This window comes from Oncorhynchus clarkii, chromosome 12 (assembly GCF_045791955.1).
Source record: "Oncorhynchus clarkii lewisi isolate Uvic-CL-2024 chromosome 12, UVic_Ocla_1.0, whole genome shotgun sequence".
In the NCBI taxonomy this organism is placed as follows: domain Eukaryota; kingdom Metazoa; phylum Chordata; class Actinopteri; order Salmoniformes; family Salmonidae; genus Oncorhynchus; species Oncorhynchus clarkii.
In genome coordinates, this window is record NC_092158.1 from 35272686 (window position 1) to 35297194 (window position 24509).

Genomic DNA, 24509 nt, shown 5'->3' on the forward strand with positions numbered 1-24509 from the left:
AATATCAGGACTGTTCCAAGGTTATACCAGGTGATTTATGTTAGAGGAACTGACTGAGGCTGTGGTGTTTCACATCAGAGCTGGGAAGACAACATTTTGGGTTGTGTGTGTTTCCTCCTGAGCTCTTTGACTATGGGAATTTGAATGAGGGCCATTTGAAACAAACCTCACTGGTTTTACTCCTATGCTGAGCCCTGTGCTGTGGAGTGTGTTTTTAACTGTGTGTGTTTTGAGTTCAGTGCGGGGGACTGCCTATGTGGATTTGGTATAGAGAGTGTTGAGGTTGATGGGATGATTTTGTTTGTTGTGTTGAAGTGACAGAAGTTAAGGACATATGGCTTTTTTCTTTGAGGCTGTGTGCGCCATTCGCTCGCTCATCTCACCCCACGATCATCATGGTAAAGTTGGTTCACTGTGTTTATCTGTGTTGTGTCTGTCCATTTCTGCCTGTAGTCAATGTATTTGATGTGATTGATTCATGCCGCCTTGGCATTTTATTGAAATTGTATTTAAACGTCTGGAATGGTGGTGTTATTATGTGGGCATTCTGAAATGGTGAGATCTGTGACCCTTGTGTAAGGTCAGGTCCATAATTATTGGCACCCTTGATAAAGATTAGCAATAAATAAATAAATAATAATAATACAAACACTGAGCTATATTGTATGCAAAAAATAAGTTTTACTTATAATATTTTATACTAATACATTTTGCTCAAAGATTTTGTTTTCTTTAACACGTAATATTTATTTTATTCTTCAAAATGATTGGCACCTTTGTTGTCTTGGACCATTACGCCTCCATACAGAATCTTTCCAGATTCAGACGCCCTGTTCAGTTCAAACCACATATTTTCATTTGGATTCATGTCCAGAGACTGAGATGGCCACTGGAAAAATATTGATTTTGTGATCAATTAACCACTTATTTGTGGATTTTGATTAGTGCTTAGTTTTATTGTCTTGGTTCTTAACAAGGGCCCCAGTACCCATATCTTAGTTTTTTTGTATTACTTGTTAAACTAAATCTATTTCTCTGAGCAATTGCATTAGTATAAAATATAATACAAAAATAAATAATTGCATGCGATATTGATCAGTATTTGTATAATTTATTTTATACATTTTAGCTCATTTCCATGAAGGGTGCCATAAATTATGGACCTGTCTGTTTTCTCTATAAAATGACCATCTTCAGTTGGGAGAGTTGATCCTCTTACGTGACGTTGTCATGTAATAGCATGTCAGTTGTGTGTCGTTCATGTTTAAGTTGGCCCATCTAAACCCGTCAGTCTCAGGGGTAGTACTTATCTACTCCATTGAAAAGTAATCGAAGGTTAGACTTGCCTGGGTAAATATGTTGCCGCTCAACTGGAGAATCTCTCATTGACCGACTGACAGACATAGGAGAGTATTGATTTTGTGCGTGTTGGCAATGGGGGAGATTAGATTGTCAGAAAGCATTAGCTGATTGTGTGTGTGTGTGTGTGTGTGTGAGAGAGAGGATGTTTGTGTGTGTGTGTCCTTTGGGAAGGCAGTTATTACCACTGAGCGCTAGTGGAGCTTGGGGAAGGGGCCAGGGCCTGTGTTAAGTGGACTGACCCGTTTTCAGTTTTCACCACTCATTGCACAGCTGCCTTCTGTAAATGGTATTTTGCTTGTATAAAGTACAAAGGTAGGCTATAGGCTTATCACTTCTCTATCTCTTCACTAGAAAGGTAATAATTATTCACGCTCCACCTGTCTTCCTCTTCCCTGTTTGCATTTGTAATTTGTTAACGTACACAGAGCGCTACGATTATTGACTCTCTTCCTGAATTTCACACACAGCCTCCTTGCTATGTTAGCCTACAGAGAATGGCCTCTCACTGTGTATACACAACGGGTTTCTGAGGCTATTTCTCCCCTTTTGTTGAAATGAATTGAAATTAACTGTTGAAAATGAAATAACTGATATGCTTACACTTTGTCATTCTTGTGAGGAATGTCTAGAATGAGGGATGCACATTTTAATGTTCTGAATACCACTGCTGTTGCAAGATGATAAATCAGAATAGTTGGAGAATGCCTCAGTAAGCTTTAGAGTAGATGTTCAGTTTGAATAGACAACAGATCTATTGCTTGACTAAACAGTAAGTACATTCTGCCTCAGTAATTACACAATGTGGGCACTCCTGCGTCATTGGAACAGTCGGACCAGGATCTCATGGACTTAAGGCACGGATACACCGGTTGGGTTTTCCGCCCATAATTTGTAAAGAGACTCTACATGTAGAAATTGGCGAATTCAGCAGTCAGACGCCCACCGACAGGGTGGTCCCTAAAACCCACCGCTCCTTCAGCAAGCGATTGAACGTAGACAAACGGCAGACTGTAATTTGGTGCGATGTGTTTTCTCCTTTTAGTTAGTTGGACTCATGTCTCTGTTGACCATTTAGAGCTCCTGAAGTAATTTAACATGATGGCTGCTCCGGACTTGGATTCTCTTTAGGAATGGTACTACTGTTCACTGAATTTGTTTGTATTAGTTAGCCTAGCTCTACAATGTGTGTTGGTTTCAGAGTTGTCTCTTTCAGTGCAGTGCTTCAACCAGCTCATTTCTAGCACCTCTCTCTGCCCTGTTGTTTTAGTCGTCCATCACTACAGATAAAGGCCAGTCTCTCTCGGTGGCCTTTCCCTCTGGCCTTTACCATACAATGAATTAGTGATGCACCAGCTCAGTGTTTACTGGGACTTTATGGTTGTTTATGGCGGACGTCTTTATCTCCTTGACCTACTACACTTTCTTTATTCTCCCCAATTTCGATCTTGTCTCATCGCTGCAACTCCCCAACGGGCTCGGTAGAGGCGACGGTCGAGTCATGCGTCCTCCCGCCAAACCGCCCTTCTAAACACCCGCCCACTTAACCCGGAAGCCAGCTGCACCAATGTGTCGGAGGAAACTCTGTTCACCTGACGACCGAGGTCAGCCTGCAGGCGCCTGAGGTCAGCCACAAGGAGTCGCTAGAGCGCGATGAGTCAAGTAAATCCCCCCTGTCCCCTCCCCTAACCCAGACGGCGCTGGGCCAATTGTGCGCCACCCTATGGGACTCCTGATCACGGCCGGTTGTGACACAGCCCGGGATCGAACCTAGGTCTGAAGTGACGCCTCAAGTACTGCAATGCGGTGCCTTACACCGCTGCGCCACTCGGGAGTCCGGAAGCCTGCATGTTTTATCTGAACGCAGAGCAGTGCCAGACGTACACACACAGCCTTTCTGGGAACTGGTCACAGTTGTTCACATTTTTCCTTAATGAAGAAGCCTCTTAATGAGTGTTTCCCAGGCAGTCAGGCAGACATTTCTAGGTTAGCCCTGTCTGTCTGTCACAGCTACACATGCCCAATTAGGATAATCAGTTAAACAGAAGATGATTGTGACCATGATTGTGTCACTCTTGCTGCTGGTGAGTCTCTGATCCACCTCTACGCAGACGACACCATTCTGTATACTTCTGGCCCTTTTTTGGACACTGTGTTAACAACCCTCCAGATGAGCTTCAATGTCATACAACTGTCCTTCCATGGCCTCCACCTGCTCTTAAATACAAGTAAAACCCAAATGCATGCTCTTCAACCGATCGCTGCCTGCACCTGCCCGCCCGTCCAGCATCACTACTCTGGACGGTTCTGACTTAGAATATGTGGACAACTACAAATACCTAGGTGTCTGGTTAGACTGTAATCTCTCCTTCCAGACTCATATAAAATATCTCCAATCCAAAGTTAAATCTAGAATCGGCTTCCTATTCGCAACAAAGCATCCTTCACTCATGCTGCCAAACATACCCTCATAAAACTGACCATCCTACCGATCCTTTATTTTGTAAATGACATCGCCGAAGTAGTCTCCAATACCCTACTCAATAAATTGGATGCAGTCTATCACAGTGCCTTCCGTTTTGCCACCAAAGCCCCATATACTACCCACCACTGCGACCTGTACGCTCTCGTTGGCTGGCCCTCGTTTCATACTCGTCACCTAACCCACTGGCTCCAGGTCATCTACAAGACCCTGCTAGGTAAAGTCCCCCCTTATCTCAGCTCGCTGGTCACCATAGCAGCACCCACCTGTTCCACGCGCTCCAGCAGGTATATCTCTCTGGTCACCCCCAAAACCAATTCCTCCTTTGGCCGCCTCTCCTTCCAGTTCTCTGCTGCCAATGACTGGAACGAACTACACAAATCTCTGAAACTGGAAACACTTTTCTCCCTCACTAGCTTTAAGCACCAGCTGTCAGAGCAGCTCACAGATTACTGCACCTGTACATAGCCCACCTATAATTTAGCCCAAACAACTACCTCTTTCCCTACTGTATTTATTTATTTTGCTCCTTTGCACCCCATTATTTATATTTCTACTTCGCACATTCTTCCACTGCAAATCCACCATTCCAGTGTTTTACTTGCTATATTGCGTTTACTTCGCCACCATGGCCTTTTTTTGCCTTTACCTCCCTTATCTCACCTCATTTGCTCACATCGTATATAGACTTATTTTTCTACTGTATTATTGACTGTTTGTTTTACTCCGTGTTGTTGTATGTGTCAAATTGCTTTGCTTTATCTTGGCCAAGTCTCAATTGTAAATGAGAACTTGTTCTCAACTTGCCTACCTGGTTAAATAAATGTGAAATTAAAAAAACTTCCACACTCACACATATTGTTCTCATGCTGACTAACTTTTATTGAGACATATAAAAGTCACACAGACACATGCTAGTGCAGAGCGATTAGTGCTTTTTGAGGTTGTTTCGGTTCTAAATTATTTATTTATTTTACATTAAATGCACTATGCAATATGTGGGTTGAATTCCATAACAACACAGAATAAAACGATTAATAAAAGTCCCATGATGGTAGTGACTGCCCATTACGGCTCACTTGTTAACCATCATTTATTCACTTTACTTTTATAAAATATTTCAGTTATTGTGTAGTATATATTACATATGTTTTATTTGATGACTTTATTATTTTATTCCAAGTAATCATCTCATCTCCATAGAGCAGCTGCGTCTGCTGTCTGACAAAATCCCTATTTTGTAGTTCTTCAAAGGAAATAAGGCATACTTTTATGACTGCTGAATACCAACTATCAATCACAGATCAGGGGTTTCCAAGCCCCCCTTCCAGCATTGGGGAACATCCCGCTCCCCCCACGTCTATTTCTATGGGAACAAGCACTTTTAATTACAAACTGTTCACACCCCTCTTGTTGTTTGAGAGGAAAAAAGAAACTCAATTTCCTATAATTCTACATATTTTGTCATGGGGTGCAGAGAATTGTGCAGTTATAAAGCTAATGTTCTTGCAATTTTATACATTTTGCCATGTCTAATGTGTGTCCATGTGATATTTGAGTGACACAAACATTACAACAAAATCTATGGGCTAAAAAAAACCAAAAAAACATGAGCTGACATGGGCTAGTTGATCCGGACATTTCTTACAAATTATAAATAGCTCTCGAAGGTAGGCAGTGACTGACGTGATGAGGAAAACTGATGATGTACTATCTAATTTCGAAATTGCACCTTGTAATAGTAGAATGCACAACTTTCAAGAGTAAGTTGAAAGCTGGACAGAGTTGGGAGAGTAGACCACTACCTGGAAAAACATTATCTAAGTCAGAGATATCTCGCAAAGTAACAGCTGCTCTCTGTATCTCACATTCTCGCATTCTTGTCTCTTCCGTAGCAGGCTTTAAAAAAAAACAGACCGGACAAGTAGATGCGCAATGGATTATGGTCATTGTCATTAGTTTAGCACATAAAACGTGGTAATTATGTGGAATATTGTCCTGTTGGAAACCACAACACACTACTAAATTAGAGTTAAGGCTGGATCTGATTTCTCTCACAGAAAAAAACTAAATGAAAGTATTATAGGAATTTCATTCCTCTGTTCTAATACCCAATTAAAAGTAAACACTCTGTCAATTCATAAGAATTTGTAAGACCCTTATTTTATAGAAATAGACAGAGCCCGGTCTTAAAGTCAAATAGCAGCCTTTATTCACGAGAGTACTGCTCCTTACACATTTTACCACAGGTTATAAACTGAAAATGACGTCAGCGTTTTCTAAATGTTCTGTCTCTTCTTGACACTGGTAGAAAGGCTCTATAGTTCTCAAGCCTTCCCTCCTCGCCTAGAGCCAAGGTCAGCCAGTGTAGATAAGCATTCTAGTCAGTCTGGAGAAATAGTTAATTCATTTCTACCAAGGAACAGACAGTCATTGTTCTAAACTCTTGACCACATTCACACACATTATATTCAGTACTGGGATCAAGAAAGACAACTCATACACATACAGAATAGTATTCTGATTAGTACATATACAGTAACATAATCGTATTCGGATTAGTACATATACAGTAACATAATAGTATTCTGATTAGTCAGTCCTGATTGAAATGTATACATAATTAGTCATCATTGATAAAAATTCCCTTAACAGAAAGTCAAATAATTTGAACCGACATCGGTCAATTATTCTGAAAAAAATATATAAACGCAACATGCAACAATTTCAACAATTTTGCTTAGTTACAGTTAATGTAAGGAAATGCCTGCCCATTCCAAATATGCCTGCCCATACCAAAACCTCACCGCCACCATGGGGCACTCTGTTCACAACGTTGACGATCAGCAAACCACTAGCCCACACAACGTCATACCCGTGGTCTGCGGTTGTGAGGCCGGTTGGACGTTCTGCCAAATTTTCAAAAAATCCGGAGGCAACTTATGGTACGGAAATGAACATTAAATTCTCTGGCAACAGCTCTGGTGGGCCAATTGCATGCTCCCTCAAAACTTGAGATATATGTGACATTGTGTTGTGATAAATCCACACATTTTAGTGGCTTTTTATTGTCCCCGGCACAAGGTGCACCTGTGTAACGATCATGCTGCTTAATCAGCTTCTTGATATGTCACATCTGTCAGGTGGATGGATTGTCTTGACAAAGGATCAAATGCTCACTAACAGGGATGTAAACAAATGTGTGCACAAAATTTTAGAGTAATAATGGAAAATGTCATCTTTTCTTTCAGCTCATGAAACACAGTAGTTTAAAACCCGAAAAAGAACAAGTATTTCAGTTAATCGCTCAGCACTAACACACCTACAGAAACTTCCACACACAGATAGAAACATAGATGCGCGAGCACAGACACAAACAAGCACACACGGATAGACACACACAGACACAAAGGAACACACACACACACAGCAAAGAACATGCAAATGGGAACACACAGATAGAAACACAGACAGACCGGCAAACCTAAAAACGGAGAGTGGTGGAGAACGACAGTAAAGGCCAGCGTGTTTGTGTGTGTTGGAGAACTGCAGGCAGTGTCGTGATAGAGGAGAGCGAGAGAGCATAGGCCGACTGGCTGACCTACATTCACCCCAATCCCCGTATTAGATCCTCTCAACCCCCTCCCACTGGATACACCATGATGGGTAGGAGGTGGCAGTCCACAAGTTAGACTGGATTCTCAGCTTATTCTATGAATCTTCCAACTGGGAATTCTGGAAGAGCAGGGAATGTTGGGACAGTTTGTTGGGAATGTTTGACTATCTATTTATCTTTGAGGCCGTTATCCATTCTCCATCTTCATGTAGCTCTGTCTGATGATATGGCGATTCTCTCCCAAGCATGCAGGCCTCTAACTCTGTAGATAATATAAGGAAAGAGAATACATTTGGGCTATGTAATAAAAACTTTAGACTGTAACTTCGTAACATAACGATAGTTTTGGTCATGTAGTGTACATAATCCTGCCTTGACACCTCAAATCTCATTCCAAAATCATGGCTATTAATATGGACTTGGTCCCCCCTTTGCTGCTATAACAGCCTCCACTCTTCCCGGAAGGCTTTCCACTAGATTTTGGAACATTGCTGCTGGCACTTGCTTCCATTCAGCCACAAGAGCATTAGCATTAGAATTTTTTTTCTACTGTATTATTGACTGTGTTTTGTTTATTCCATGTGTAACTCTGTGGTGTTGTTTGTGTCGCACTCCTTTGCTTTATCTTGGCCAGGTCGCAGTTGCAAATGAGAACTTGTTCTCAACTAGCCTACCTGGCTAAATTAAGGCGAAATAAAAAAATTAAAAGTGAGTTTGGGCACTGATGTTGGGGGATTTAGGCATGGCTCGCAGTCGGTGTTCCAATTCATCCCAAAGGAGTTCGAAAGGGTTGAGGTCAGGGCTCTGTGCAGGCTAGTCAAGTTCTTCCACACCGATCTTGACAAATCATTTCTGTATGGACCCTGCTTTGTGCACATGCTGAAACAGGAAAGGGCCTTCCCCAAACTGTTGCTACGAAGTTGGAAGCACAGAATCGTCTTGAATGTCTTTGTGTGTTGTAGCATTAATATTTCCCTTCACTGGAACTAAAGAGCCTAGCCCGAACCATGAAAAACCGCTCCAGACCATTATTCTAACTGCACCAAACTTTACAGTTGGCATATGGCATTGGGGCAGGTAGCAGTCCCCTGGCATCCGCCAAACGCAGATTTGTCCGTCGGACTGCCAGATGGTGAAGCGTGATTCATTGCTCCAGAGAACGTTTTTCCACTGCTCCGGAGTCCAATGGTGGTGATATTTACACCACTCTAGCCGACGCTTGGCATTGCGCAAGGTGATATTAGGCATGAGTGCAGCTGCTCGGCTATGGAAACCCATTTCATAAAGCTCCCGACGAACAGTCTTTGTACTGACGTTGCAGTCTGGAACTCTTTAGTGAGTGTTGCAGCTGAGGACAGACACATTTTATGTGCTACACGCTTCAGAAAGAGGAAGTACATTAGAGTGTCTAGTTTGAGAAACTGATGCCTCACAAGTCCTCAACTGGCATCTTCATTAAATAGTACCCTCAAAACACCAGTCTCAATGTCAACAGTGAAGTGGCGACTCTGGGATGCTGGCCTTAAGTTCCTTGCTAGCATAAACTTATCTTAGATTTTTTTGATATCTTATCATAATCACTAGTTAACTACACACGGTTGATGATATTACTAGGTTAACTAGCTTGTCCTGCGTTGCATATAATTAATGCGGTGCCCGTTAGTTTCTCATCGAATCACAGATTTACCTAACCATAAACAACAATGCCTTTCTTAAAATCAATACACAGAAGTATTTTTTTTAAAACCCTGCATATTTAGTTAAAAGAAATTCATGTTAGCAGGCAATATTAACTAGGAAAATTGTGTCACTTCTCTTGCCTTCATTGCCCGCAGAGTCAGGGTATATGCAACAGTCTGGGCAGCTTGGCTCGTTGCTTACTAATTTGCCAGAATTTTACGTAATTATGACATAACATTGAAGGTTGTGCAATGTAACAGCAATATTTAGACTTAGGGTTGCCACCCATTCGATAAAATACGTAACGGTTCTGTATTCCACTGAAAGAATAAACGTTTTGTTTTCGAAATTATAGTTTCCGGGTTTTGACAATATTAATGACCAAAAGCTCGTATTTCTTGTGATTTATTATATTATAATTAAATTTATGATTTGATATTTGATTGAGCAGTCTGACTGAGTGGTGGTAGGCAGCAGCAGGCTCGTAAGCATTCATTCAAAAAGCACTTTACTGCATTTGCCAGCAGCTTGCTGCACAGCGCTGTTTATGACTTCAAACCAAACAACTCCTTAGATTAGGCTGGTAATTCTAACGTGCCTATACAAACATCCAATAGTCAAAGGTAAATTAAATATAAATGGTATAGAGAGAAATAGTCGACGTGTCATAATTCCTATAATAACTACAACCTAAAACTTCTTAACTGGGAATATTGAAGACTCATGTTAAAAGGAACCACCAGCTTTTATATGTTCTCATGTTCTGAGCAAGGAACTTAAACGTTAGCTTTTTTACATGGCACATATTGCACTTTTACTTTCTTCTCCAACACTGTGTTTTTGCATTATTTAAACCAAATTGAATGCTTATTTATTTGAGACTAAATAGATTTTATTTACGTATTATTTTAAGTTAAAATACGTGTTCATTATTAATTCAATATTGTTGTAATTGTCATTATTACAAGTGCGTATCTATCTATCTTCAACAATCGGTATTGACTTTTTGGTCCTCCAATAATCGGTATCGGTGTTGAAAAATTGTCTTAGGTCGACCTCTAGTACGTACGGTCACTGTGGGGATGACGTCGTCGATGCACCGATTGATGAAGCCGGTGACTGAGGTGGTATGCTCCTCAATGCCATTGGATGAATTCCGGAACATATTCCAGTCTGTGCCAGCACAACAGTCCTGTAGCGTAGCATCCGTGTCATCTGACCACTTCCGTATTGAGCAAGTCACATGTACTTCCTGCTTTAGTTTTTACTTTTAAGCAGGAATCAGGAGGATATAATTATGCTAAGAATTTTCCAAATGGAGGGCGGTGAAGAACTGTGTGTGGATTAATGGTGGTCAAGAGTTTTATTTTCTCTGGTTGCACATGTTACTTGCTGGTAGAAATGAGGTAAAACTGATTTAAGTTTGCCTGCATTAAAGTCCCCGGCAACTTGGAGCGCCACTTCTAGATGAGCATTTTCTTGTTTGCTTATGATCTTATTAGAGTTGTTTGAGTGCAGTCTTAGTGCCAGCATCAGTTTGGTGGTAAGTAGACGTCTACGAATAATATAGATGAGAACTCTCTTGGTAGATGGTGTGGTCTACAGCTTCTTCAAGTTCGAGGTTAGTAAACTCTGTTCTGATGTCCAGAAGTTATTTTCGGTCATAAGAGATGGTGGCAGCAACATTATGTACAAAATAAGTAAACTCCCCATCATGTGATTTTCCTTGACATATTTTACTTACCAGACACCACAATGGCAATATTTTAATAGCCAATACTGGCAACGATGACAGGCTGCTGGCCTCATGTTTTATTACAAATCAATGATGCTGTATTAAGATTTACACTGTGGAATATAAAAGGGTACATAGGGCTTCACATGAGTCTGAATTTACCAGTCATGTACAGAAGGTTTATGTTTTGAATAAGCAGTGCTTAATGAAGCATATAAAGCCATATGGCTGCAGTTATAATGCCTCTATAGCCCTGTGCTCAGTCAGCTGGCTCTCATGCCCTTGTCACCCAGCACAACAGATGGCATGATGCGTTGCATGGCAACACAGGCAAGCCCCTGTGGTGTATGGGGAGTACATAGTAGTTGAGTGATAGGTGGGTGGTCCATTAGCTGTGTTGTCAACCACGTCAGTGACTGACACATGGGTTGGTCCCGCCCCTCTGGGTCCGGTTCATATTAGGCCTCTTGTCTATGTAGGCCTATATGCCACTGAGGATTTCAAATTCTCTCCGACACTGCTTTAATTTTCAATTTGGTCATCATAGCTAGATCCTTTCAATACTACTGTGTGTTGTGGAGAGAGGCTTTCTAGCCAGAGTCTCTCTAGCTGAAGGGCCTAGACATTAATAATATGCATACCACTGTGCTCCACACTCTCATGCTCCAAGTGCATTCTCCGAGCCACGTAGCCATATTGACTGAGAATGGACGAACCCATTTACTGAACCTTCCTCCATCTAGCCAGGACAATGGCAATAGAGATGAAACAAGATATACAGAAAGCAAATTTGTAATTTTTATTTTACCTTTATTTAACTAGGCAAGTCAGTTAAGAACAAATTCTTATTTTCAATGATGGCCTAGGAACAGTGGGTTTAACTGTCTGTTCAGGGGCAAATGTTTTACTTCATACTGTAACTATCAGCTAGCTATATGTGAATTGTAATAATGTAGCTAACTAGATAGTATAACAGGCAAAAATGGTATCCAAGGTAGATGTCAATTCTTCGTGGGTAGCTAGCTAACAATTATTTGTGTAGGGGGCAGTATTTTGATGTTTGGATGAAAAACGTACCCAAATGAAACTATTTCTCAGGCCCAGAATCTAGAATATGCATGTAATTGTCAAATTAGGATAGAAAACATTCTAAAGTTTCCAAAACTGTCAAAATATTGTCTGTTAGTATAACATAACTGATATTGCAGGCGAAAACCTGAGGAAAATCCAACCCGGAAGTGCTGTTTTTCCTGAAAGCTCTCTGTTCCATTGCCTGCCTTCGCTCCATTTAAAGGGATATCAACTAGATTCCTTTTCGTATGGCTTCCACATGTTGTGAACAGTCTTTAGACATAGTTTCAGGCTTTTATTTTGAAAGATCACATCGCGTCATTGTATGGCTGGGTGCCAGCAGCATTTTGCATGCGCAATAGCTTGGAGCAGACATTTTCTCTTTCTCTCCTATTGAAGAAGCTACAGTCCCGGTTGAAATATTATTGATTATATATTGTAAAAACAACCTGAGGATTGATTATAAAAAACGTTTGACATGTTTCTACGAACTTTACGGATACTATTTGGAATTCTCGTCTGCCCGAACGTGACCGCTCGAGCCTGTGGATCTCTGAACATAACGCGCCAACCAAATGGAGGTATTTTGGATATAAAATAATAATTATTGCACAAAAGGAACATTTATTGTGTAACGGGGAGTCTCTTGAGTGCAAACATCCGAAGAACATCAAAGGTCAGCGATTCATTTTATTGCTTTTCTGAGTTTTGTGACCAATCTACTTGGCTGCCAGCTGTTTGTAATGTTTTGTCTGCTGAGAGAGATGTCCTTACATAAATGCTTGGTATGCTTTCGCCGAAAAGCTTTTTTGAAATCTGACACGCCAGGTGGATTAACCTCTAGCGTCGAGCAATCCCGTATCCGGGAGCGTAATCATAGCCTCAAGCTCATTACCATAACACATTTAACTATTCATGAAAATCGCAAATGAAATGAAAGAAATATATTCACTCACAAGCTTAGCCTTTTGTTAACAACACTGTCATCTCAGATTTTCATAATATGCTTTTAAACCATAGCTACACAAGCATTTGTGTAAGAGTATTGATAGCCTAGCATAGCATTAAGCCTAGCATTCAGCAGGCAACATTTTCACAAAAACAAGAAAAGCATTCAAATAAAATAATTTACCTTTGAAGAACTTCGGATGTTTTCAATGAGGAGACTCTCAGTTAGATAGCAAATGTTCATTTTTTTCCCAAAATATTATTTGTGTAGGAGAAATCGCTCTGTTTTGTTCATCACGTTTGGCTAAGAAAAAAACCCGAAAATGCAGTCACTACAACGCCAAACTTTTTTCCAAATTAACTCCATAATATCGACAGAAACATGGCAAACGTTGTTTAGAATCAATCCTCAAGGTGTTTTTCACATATCTATTCGATGATAAATCATTCGTGGCAGTTGGGTTTCTCCTCAGTAGCAAACGGAAAAGTACTGCAGCTGGAGATTACGCAATAATTGCGACGGAGGACACCAAGCGACCACCTGGTAAATGTAGTGTCTTATGGTCAATCTTCCAATGATATGCCTACAAATATGTCACAATGCTGCAGACACCTTGGGGAAACGACAGAAAGTCTAAGCTCATTCGTGGCCCATTCACAGCCATATAAGGAGTCATTGGAACACAGCGCCTTCAAAATCTGGGGCACTTCCTGTTTGAAATTTCATCTACCTCATCTACAGGTTTTGCCTGTAGCATCAGTTCTGTGGCACTCACAGACAATATCTTTGCAGTTTTGGAAACGTCAGAGTGTTTTCTTTCCAAAGCTGTCAATTATATGCATAGTCGAGCATCTTTTCGTGACAAAATATCTTGTTTAAAACGGGAACGTTTTTCATCCAAAAATTAAAATTAAAATATCCAAGAAGTTAACAACAAGCTAAGCTGTGTTTTGCTATATTGCACTTGTGATTTCATGAAAATTTAACTTTTTGTAATTTAATTTTAATTTGGTGCTCTGCAATTCAGCGGATGTTGACGAAAATGATCCCGCTAATGGGATGGGTGCATCAAGAAGATAACAGTAGTAGCTAGCCAGTTAGCTCTATTGACTTACTATGGGCTTGCGACCTATGCACACTACAGTGGGTATTGTAGGCACCCAATACCCACAGTCTGTTTCATTTTGTCTTAGTTAAATCTTACAAAACAGTACATTGGTTATGTACAGTACCAGTCAAAAGTTTGGACACACCTACTCATTCAAGGGTTTTTCTTTATTTTGACTATTTTCTATGAAATAACACACATGGAATCATGTAGTAACCAAAAAAGTGTTAAACAAATCAAAATATATGTTATATGAGATTCTTCAAAGTAGCCACCTTTTGCCTTGATGGCAGCTTTGCACACTCTTGGCATTCTCTCAACCAGCTTCACCTGGAATGCTTTTCCAACAGTCTTGAAGGAGTTACCGCATGTGCTCAGCAGTTATTGGTTGCTTTTCCTCCACTCTGCAGTCCAACTCATCCCAAACCATCTCAATTGGGTTGAGGTTGGGTGATTGTGGAGGCTAGGTCATCTGATGCAGCACTCCATCGCTCTCCTTCTTGGTCAAATAGCCCTTACACAGCTTGGAGGTGTGTTGGGTCATTGTCCTGTTGAGAAACAAATGATAGTCCCACTAAGTGCAAACCAGATGGGATGGCATATCGCTGCATAATGCTGTTGTAGCGATGCTGGTTGTGCGTGCCTTGAATTCTAAATAAATCACTGACAGTGTCACCAGAAAAGCACCATCACACCACCACCTCCATGCTTCATGGTGGGAACCACACATGCAGAGATCATCCGTTCACCTACTCTGCGTCTCACAAAGACACGGCTATTGGTACCAAAAATCAGACCAAAGGACAGATTTCCACCGGTCTAATGTCCATTGCTCGTGTTTCTTGGCACAAGCAAGTCTCTTCTTCTTATTGGTGTCCTTTTAGTAGTGGTTTCACACAGTCTCCTCTGAACAGTTGATGTGTCTGTTACTTGAACTTTCTGAAGCATTGATTCGGACTGCAAATTTTTGAGGCTGGTAACCCAAATGAACTTATCCTCTGCAGCAGAGGTAACTCTGGGTCTTCCTTTCCTGTGGCGGTCCTCATGAGAGCCAATTTCATCATAGCGCTTGATGGTTTTTGTGACTGCAATTGAAGAAACTTTCAATGTCCTTGAAATTTTCTGGATTGACTGACCTTCATGTCTTAAAGTAATGATGGACTGTCGTTTCTCTTTGCTTATTTAGCTGTTCTTGCCATAATATGGACGTGGTCTTTTACAAAATAGGGCTACAGTATATTCTGTATATCACCCCTACCTTGTCACAACAAAACTGATTGCTCAAATGCATTGAGAAGGAAAGAAATTCCACAATTGAACTTTTAACAAGGCACACCTATTAATTGAAATAAATTCCAGGTAACTACCTCATGAAGCTGGTTGAGAGAATGCCAAGAGTGTGCAAAGCTGTCATCAATGCAAATGGTGGCTACTTTGAAGAATGTCAACACTTTTTGCTTCCTACATGATTCCATATGTGTTATTTCATGATTTTGATTTCTTCACTATTATTCTACAATGTTGAAAATAGTAAAAACCCTGAGTAGGTGTGCTAAAACCTTTGACTGGTACTATATGTGCTTTTGTGCTTATTCAAGTATCCTCAGTAATGGCATTATGTAGTAATGCCACGGCTGCTCTGTGTTGTAGTAGTTATTCTGTAGTAGCCTATAGCCCTGGATAACATACTAGTTTTTGCACTACAGTATTCATTCAGCTGTGTCCAGCTTGTTGTGGGGCAGGTTCAATCTATCTTGTCCAGAATGTCCAGCCTACACATTTCCCACATTAGTTCCCTTCTCGCTCTCTCTCCCTCTCGCACTCTCATTGTCCACCCTCTCTCTCCCCCACCCTCTCTCTCGCTCTTCCCCCCCACCCTCTCTCTCCCCCCACCCTCTCGACCCACCCTCTCCATCTTACTCTCGCTCTTCAACATGGGTCTGTGTTTCCCATCATTCTTTATGCACTGTATCCTAACCCTTCTCCTCTCTCTCCTTCAGATTTCAACTATAACACAGACGGGTATGACGGTGATGCAGCAGAGGATCATAAGAGTCAGGACGGTTCAGAGACCATGCCCTTCATAGACGAGTCCCCCACCATCTCCCCCAGCCTGTGTGCATGCGGCCCTGATGGAGATGCCATCTCCCCTGTCCCACCAGAGGACCTGCTGCCCGGGGTGAGTCCCATACACACATGTGTTTACGCACAGACACTAGGGGTGAAAGAGTTGACAAAACTCACGGTACGATACGGTGGTGTCACAGTTCGGTATTTTCCATGTATTCTAATAGTAAACATGGGTAGCTTGAATTCCCAGGAGCATATGGAAACAAAGGGACAACAGAAAACAGCAGTGCCTGTCTTATAACATGAAATAAAATAGTCATTTAAAACGGAAATTAAATAGTCAATTAAAACAGAATTTCTGTGCATAGTCCAGCAGCATATATCCAAATTAAGTCACATAGCAGTGCCTTAAACAAAATAGGACCACTTAAGACTGGTTACTTGAAAATCTGATAAAAATGTTTATATTTTTTTCAAGTTTTTCTTTGAGAAGATTAGTCTATCTGCAGTGAGGACAGATCGGTTTGCTGTGGCAATGTCAGCTGCTGTGGAGAATAGCCTCTCGCTAGGGACAGAGGTCCCAGGCACAGCCAGGTAGCGCCTTGCTAACATGGCAACATGAGGTTATATTAACTCTTTGGTCTTCCACCATGTAAGTGGATCAGCATCTGAGGAATACAGTCCACTTCCCTGTATGAGGTCACCTCCTCCTCTACGACCTTGACCTTTGACTTGGTTCCCTGCTCCTGTGTCGTGAACAACTCCCCAGACACTATTATTACAATTATTGCTTTATAGTTAATTGTTAAATCACTAATTAATAAATGTCACATTAACAAAATAAATAAAATATCTGTTGTATATTGGTCACAATCTCTGCTGTGACTTCATTGTAGACTCTCAGACAAGCAGCAGCATCCAGGTGCAGTAGGGACTTGAGCCGGGAGTTCAAAGCAGTGCTCTTGTGTAAGAAGTCTTTGACACCGGGGTGAGCATATTTAGGCTCCAGGTTAACTCTGATAGCAGTCATGACACCCCTTACTGCGGGTTCATCTAATTCAGATGAAGATGGCGTAGCAGTGCAGACTTGATTTGTTGTCCTCTCGTTTACTTTTTGTATTTTTTTTATTTTTTGTATATATTCCAATTTATTTTTCAATCTCTTTTTCCACTTTTAAATTAAATAAACCTTCCGGTAACCCGCCTCACTCAATGTGACACGAATCTGCTATTGTTTTAGACCCTATAGCCAAAAGTTTCATCAAAAGGTAGCCAGCTAATTATCTAAGTTAATAGCTATTTAGTCATTGTTAGCCACTGCTTGCGGCCTATACCCTCTGCTCAGGCACCAGATGTTTTTTTAGCCTGGATAATACCTGCCAGCCTCGGACTGTTTACGGACTGCCGTAAACCCTGGACCATTGATCCTCACAGCTAGCTAGCTGCCACTGAGTGACCCTGCCCCGAAGCTAGCCCTGAGCCGGGCGCCTCTCCCGGCTAGCAAACGAAATTACCACAACTACAATACCTCTTTCGCCATCTGGCCCGGTCCCTTCGTCGACACGGCACACCGCGGTACCACCACGACTGTTCTGCAGACGTAATTCCATCAGTTCACCTCCTTTGGCCGCCTTAAATCCGTAAACATGGGTACCCTCAGATATTATCCTGACTAACTTGCCCTCCAAATACACCTCCGCTGTTTTCAATCAGGATCTCAACGACCACCCCTCATCACTGTCAAACGCTCCCTAAAACACTTCTGCGAACAGCCCTTTCTAATTGACCTGGCCCTGGTATCCTGGAAGGATATTGACCTCATCCCGTCAGTCGAGGATGCCTGGTCGTTCTTTAAAAGTAATTTCCTCACCATCTTAAATAAGCATGCCCCTTTAAAAAAATGTAGAACTAAGAACAGATATAGCCCTTGGTTCACTCCAGACCTTACTGACCTCGACCAGCACAAAAACATCCTGTGGCGGACTGCAATAGCATCGAATAGTCCCCGCGATATGCAACTGTTCAGGGAAGTCAGGAACCAATACACACAGTCAGTTAGGAAAGCAAAGGTTAGTTTTTTCAAACAGAAATGTGCATCCTGTAGCTCTAACTCCAAAACGTTTTGGGACACTGTAAAGTCCATGGAGAACAAGAGCACCTCTCAGCTGCCCACTGCACTGAGGCTAGGCAACACGGTCACCACCGATAAATTCATGATAATCGAAAATGTCAATAATCATTTCTCTACGGCTGGTCACGCTTTCCTCCTGGCTACCCCAACCCCGGCCAACAGCTCCGCAACTACTTGCCCACTCCCCAGCGTCTCCTTCACCCAAATCCAGATCATAGATGTTCTGAAAGAGCTGCAAAACCTGGACCCGTACAAATCAGCTGGGCTAGACAATCTGGACCCTCTCTTTCTAAAGTTATCCGCCGCCATTGTTGCAACCCCTATTACCAGTCTGTTCAACCTCTCCGAGATCCCTAAAGATTGGAAAGCTGCCGTAGTCATCCCCTCTTCAAATGGTGTGACACTCTAGACCCAAACTGTTATAGACCTATATCCATCCTGCCCTGCCTTTCTAAAGTCTTTGAAAGCCAAGTTAATAAACAGATCACTTACCATTTTGAATCCCACCGTACCTTCTTCGCTGTGCATTTCGGTTTCCGAGCTGGTCACGGGTGCACCTCAGCCACGCTCAAGGTACTAAACCATATCATAACCGCCATCGGTAAAATACCGTACTGTGCAGCCGTCTTCATCGATCTGGCCACGGCTTTCGACTCTGTCAATCACCGTATTCTTATCGGCAGACTCAATAGCCTTGGTTTCTCAAATGACTACCTCGCCTGGTTCACCAACTACTTTGCAGATAGCGTTCAGTGTGTCAAATCGGAGGGCCTGTTGTTCGGACCTCTGGCAGTCTCTATGGGGTTACCACAGAGTTCAATTCTCGGGCCGACTCTTTTCTCTGTATATATCAACGATGTCGCTCTTGCTGCGGGTGATTCCCTGATCCACCTCTACGCAGACGACACCATTCTGTATACATCTGGCCCTACTTTGGACACTGTGTTAACTAACCTCCAAACGAGCTTCAATGCCATACAACACTCCTTCTGTGGCCTCCAACTGCTCTAGCAAAACCAAATGCATGCTTTTCAACCGATCACTGCCCGCACCCGCCCGCCCGACTAGCATCACTACTCTGGACGGTTCTGACCTAGAATACGTGGACAACTACAAATACCTAGGTGTCTGGCTAGACTGTAAACTCTCCTTCCAGACTCATATCAAACATCTCCAATCCAAAATCAAATCTAGAATCGGCTTTCTGTTTCGCAACAAAGCCTCATTCACTCACGCCGCCAAACATACCCTAGTAAAACTGACTCTTTTACCGATCCTCGACTTCGGCGATGTCATCTACAAAATAGCTTCCAATACTCTACTCAGCAAATTGGATTTAGTCTTTCACAGTGCCATCTGTTTTGTTACCAAAGTGCCTTATACCACCCACCACTGCGACATGTATGCTCCAGTCGGCTAGCCCTCGCTACATATTTGTCGCCAGACCCACTGGCTCCATGTCATCTATAAGTCTATGCTAGGTAAAGCTCCGCCTTATCTCAGCTCGCTGGTCACGATAACAACACCCACCCGTAGCACGCGCTCCAGCAGGTATATCACTGGTCATCCCCAAAGCCAACACCTCCTTTGGCCGCCTTTACGTCCAGTTCTCTGCTGCCAGTGACTGGAACGAGTTACAAAAAGTCGCTAAAGCTGGAGACATTTCTCTCACTAACTTTAAACATCAGCTATCTGAGCAGCTAACCCGATTGCTGCAGCTGTTCATAGTCCATCTGTAAATAGCCCACCCAATCTACCTACCTCATCCCCATATTGTTTTTATTTACTTTGCTTTTGTACACCAGTATCATTACTTTCACACCATCTGCTCATCTATCACTCCAGGGTTAATCTGCTAAATTGTAATTACTCCGCTACTATGGCCTATTTATTGCCTTACCTCCTCACGCCATTTGCACACACTGTATATAGACTTTCTTTTTTTTCTGTTGTGTTATTGACTGTACACTTGTTTATTCCATGTGTAACTCTGTGTTGTTGTTTCTGTCGCACTGTTTGCTTTATCTTTGCCAGGTCGCAGTTGTAAATGAGAACTTGTTCTTAACTAGCTTACCTGGTTAAATAAAGATTTTAGTGATGTTATATATATGCAGGCCTCAGCGTATCATGCAGCCCTCAGGTTCATTACAAATAAGAAACGTCTAATACATCATTGTGATCCCTACAGCGCTGTTGGCCGGTCGTCATTGACCTTGCGTAGGCTTAAACACTGGTATACACTGATTTATAAGGCCATATTGGGTAAAATGCCATTTTATCTTTTTTAGTCAGGTCAGTAAATACATATCAATTACGGTCACATTCTGATTTGCTTCTAACAGTGCCAAAAATTAGAACAGGTCATGGTAGAAATAGTTTTAGTTACTTAGCACCGTGGTCCTGGATATCTCTCTTGAACATTTTAAAATGTGATGATCTAGTTTTGTTGGTGGAGTTTAAACACTTGATCGATGTATATACCATAGAGTGTAATTGTTTTTAGTCCAGCTGTTTTTAGTCGAGATGTTTGTGTTTTTAATGTAATATGTAATTGTTGTACTGAACGTGTGTTAATAGTTTTGTTTAATGTTGTGTTAGTGTATGTAAGTTATTTTGTCTGAAACGTTGTCCCCCCTGCTGCTATTGGACCAGGTCTCTCTTGGAAAAGAGATGTAATCTCAATGAGAAAAAAACTTTATAAATAAAGTTAAAATAAAACATTTTCGAATAAAGGTAAAAATAAAAGATGCCACCATTGTTTTCAGGATCATTGTTTTCATAGGCAGGACCATGGAAACTGATGGAATGCTCTGTGCATTTCAGTGTTGTGACTGTTTTGAGAGGTTTGCACACTTTGATGACTTCCTCTGCTTGTTTGTCATTTTCAGACTAAGTCACAATATCTTTGACATTGTTCCTCACAGCTTGATCAGTCAGTGTAGAATACAGCTCAACTTTCTGCTCAAGGTATCTCTCAACCATGTCATGGCTTGAATTCCATCTATTAGGGACATCTTGGATTAGTTTGTGGTTTGGCAGCTCCAACATCTCCTGTTTTGTCTTGAAAACATGTGCAGAAGTTGTGTTTTTATGAAAGAAGGATACCACTTTCCTGATCTGTCCTATGAGGTGAGAGATTGGATTCACTGTCATTGCTTTTTGAAATGCTAGATTAATAACAAGAGCAAACCATCCTGTCTGTGGCCCCAATTCAGCTAGTACAACTGCATTTACAATATTTCCAGCGTTGTCAGTGGTCCCAGGAATTATTACATTATCCCCCTCCAACTTCCACACTGCAACTACTTCCCTTAGCTCCTCCCCCAAGTTTACACTGGTGTGACTCCTCTCAATGGCACGTGTTTGAAACACGTGGCTGTTTATCTCCCACTCTGCCGTAATGAAATGAGCCTTACAGTAAGGTAGCTAGCTCTCTGTAGCTCTAGACGTCCAACTGTTTGTTGTTAAAGCAACAGATTGCGTTTCTCACAATTCGCTCTCAAGTTGTTCTTAAAAAAAATGTTTTGTATAAGGTAGGTATTAATGTCTGGGGGAAAATGTGTACAGTAAGGAATAGTAAAGAGCGGCTCGGCCACTTTAAACATGTTTCTGAACCCCGCTTTCTCTACCACAGAGAAAGCACTCATATCTGCCTCTATGAATTTTGCTATCACTGAGTTGTTTTCTCTAACCTTACCGGAGTCGGCCTCATTATTGTTGCCTGAATGAAGGCTGTGGGGAGAAGTGGTTGCGGTTTCATTTTTTCACCTAGTCCCACGGAATGGCACTTTGGGGGTGTGTCGGCGCAAATGAGGAGTCTTGTTACTCATATTGCCACTGGAATAGGCTATCGGCAATGAACAGAGCCTACATGTTGTAGAAGTTGTTATCACCATTCTAATAGGCTATCAGTAATGAACAGAGTCTACGTGTTGTAGAAGTTGTATCCACCACTCTAATAGGCTATCAGCAATGAACAGAGCCTACATGTTGTAGAAGTTGTATCCACCACTCTAATAGGCTATCAGCAATGAACAGAGTCTACATGTTGTAGAAGTTGTATCCACCACTCTAATAGGCTATCAGCAATGAACAGTGTCTACATGTTGTAGAAGTTGTATCCACCACTCTAATAGGCTATCAGCAATGAACAGAGTCTACATGTTGTAGAAGTTGTATCCACCACTCTAATAGGCTATCAGTAATGAACAGAGTCTACATGTTGTAGAAGTTTTATCCACCACTCTAATAGTCTATCGGTAATGAACAGAGCCTACATGTTGTAGAAGTTTTATCCACCACTCGTTGGTAATCCCCGTTATAGTTTACAGGGAAACCGAAATGTTGCCAGACGGCAGACCTGAATGATACTGGGGGGTCTTCTAGTTCTGGCTCGCTATGTTGCTCCTTTGCATTTAGCTAACTTCTAATTCCTTCATAAGCTAACGTAAACTTGTACATCGCCTTGGTCTGTACAATTGCCCTTATTTTATTTTCAATACCATTGTAAAGCACAATTTCTCCCCTTTCCAACAGAATCAATTACATGACCTAAACACTGCCCGTTTCTGCATAATTCAAGCAGGCAATGAGTCCAGTCTGGTCCTTTTTTTTAAATGGCGGGTGGGGAAGCGAAACTAATGCTTGATAGTGACAAGGAGAGATCAGTGTGGGAAAATAGCTTTTTTTCACTCGATCTGTCCAACTTATCACCTTATCGCCTCTAAAATGTAAATAAAACACTGTAAAGAGTTTATATAATGTGTGTGTCGAATTTTAATAGATTTTTTTAGAGCGGTGCTAAAGTGATCTTCAGAAGTAAACAGCGGCTTTGAGAATGATGATAACATGCAATGATGAAGCAAAAAATGACTTGGTATTCCCCCCTTACCCCCGTCACTGTCCATTTCTTGTTTTTAAAGGATGAGAGGAGTGCTACACCTGGTGGAGAGAGATTGTAAGACAGAAATTGTTGCTTTATGCGTGCTGTATGTTACGACATGACACGTCTAGATGTAACGGAGGGTCCGATTCTCCAAGACTATAGAGCCATTACCATGTCGATCAACACTTGAATAGAAATCTAGTTCACACCCCCGGTTTTGAAGTCAACACAGTCGCTACAGTCCCATTCGTTTTCTTTGTAGCCTCGTTTGAATGTTGCGGTTGCGCACATTTTGTATGGAATGGGGTGAGTTTTCGTTAATTGCTGCTACGACGGTCTCTCAGCTCTGTTCTCGCTGGAGTGAAATAACTAATGAGCAGAGCTGCATACAGCTACGAGATGAAACAACTTCATAAAATAAAACAAGATTTTGATATTCAATCTATGCCAGTGGTTTATGCAATAATTTTTTTTTTTTACGAAATGTGAATATATATTTTCCTAGCTATAATATATGATTAATGTATTATTCGGTTCGCAGTGCGTACCGAACCGTGGACCCTGTACTGAACGATTCAATACGAATACACGTAGCGTTTCACCCCTAACACACACACTGGCGTAAAGGACAGTATTGCAGAGGTGCACAACTCCGGCTTGCAAGGTCTGGGGCCGGGTTACTTCTTACTCCTGTCAGTGCTTTTGCTGCAAACACTTCTTATTCCTACTGTGAGAGTAATTAATTGTGGTCACAACCAATGTTCCCTCTAATATTTTTCTGCTGAGCGCAAACTTGAACGTTGTGAAACATCTGTGCAACTTCTAGTGCGTGTTTACTGTGAACACTGAGGCTGTAACTACTTGAAATTGTAGTTTTAAGTGGCCAATTAGGCTAGAGTGGCTATTTGATCATAATGTAGGCCTACCACAGTGGACTCACATAAAAAACGATGGAGAAAATGCATCCCATAAGATTTTAACATGGAAATAGGAGTTATATTATTCAGCCTACAGTAGCAGCCAATGTGTGGTGTTCAATGTAGGCCTGCATTCCATGAGACTTTACAAAATTAAATATGCAGGGCATTGACATGTTTATCCACTTGTCCTTCAGAGAATGAGGTGACTGTAAATGTTGGTGTGTTGTTTGAAGCAAGACACCACCAATAAAATGCATTATTTTTCCCATACCATTATTACAGAAAATCTGACACATTATGCTACCTATTGGCTACTTAGCTCATCCAAGCCTCTCTCAAAATACAACACTGCCCTTTAGGACAAAAACAGCTCTACCTGACTCACTTTTCAAAGATGTCGAGAAATGTACACGTTTTGTGCTTTTGTAGGAAGCAACCACTCCCCTATTGCTGACTACAAATGATCTATAACTGGGCTAATAACTCACTAACTAACAAAGGAT

General features: G+C 41.6%; 1 protein-coding gene across 3 annotated transcripts in view; it reads left to right on the plus strand.

Annotated features, from left to right (window-relative positions):
• The window catches only part of LOC139423107 (ABR activator of RhoGEF and GTPase), a 213019-nt gene that overhangs the window by 61502 nt on the left and 127008 nt on the right, over positions 1-24509 (plus strand). For all 3 annotated transcript variants that reach the window (XM_071174759.1, XM_071174758.1, XM_071174760.1), the window contains exon 2: positions 16001-16179. In XM_071174759.1, the coding sequence (XP_071030860.1) occupies positions 16001-16179 (179 nt within the window). The remainder of the gene's footprint in view (positions 1-16000; positions 16180-24509) is intronic.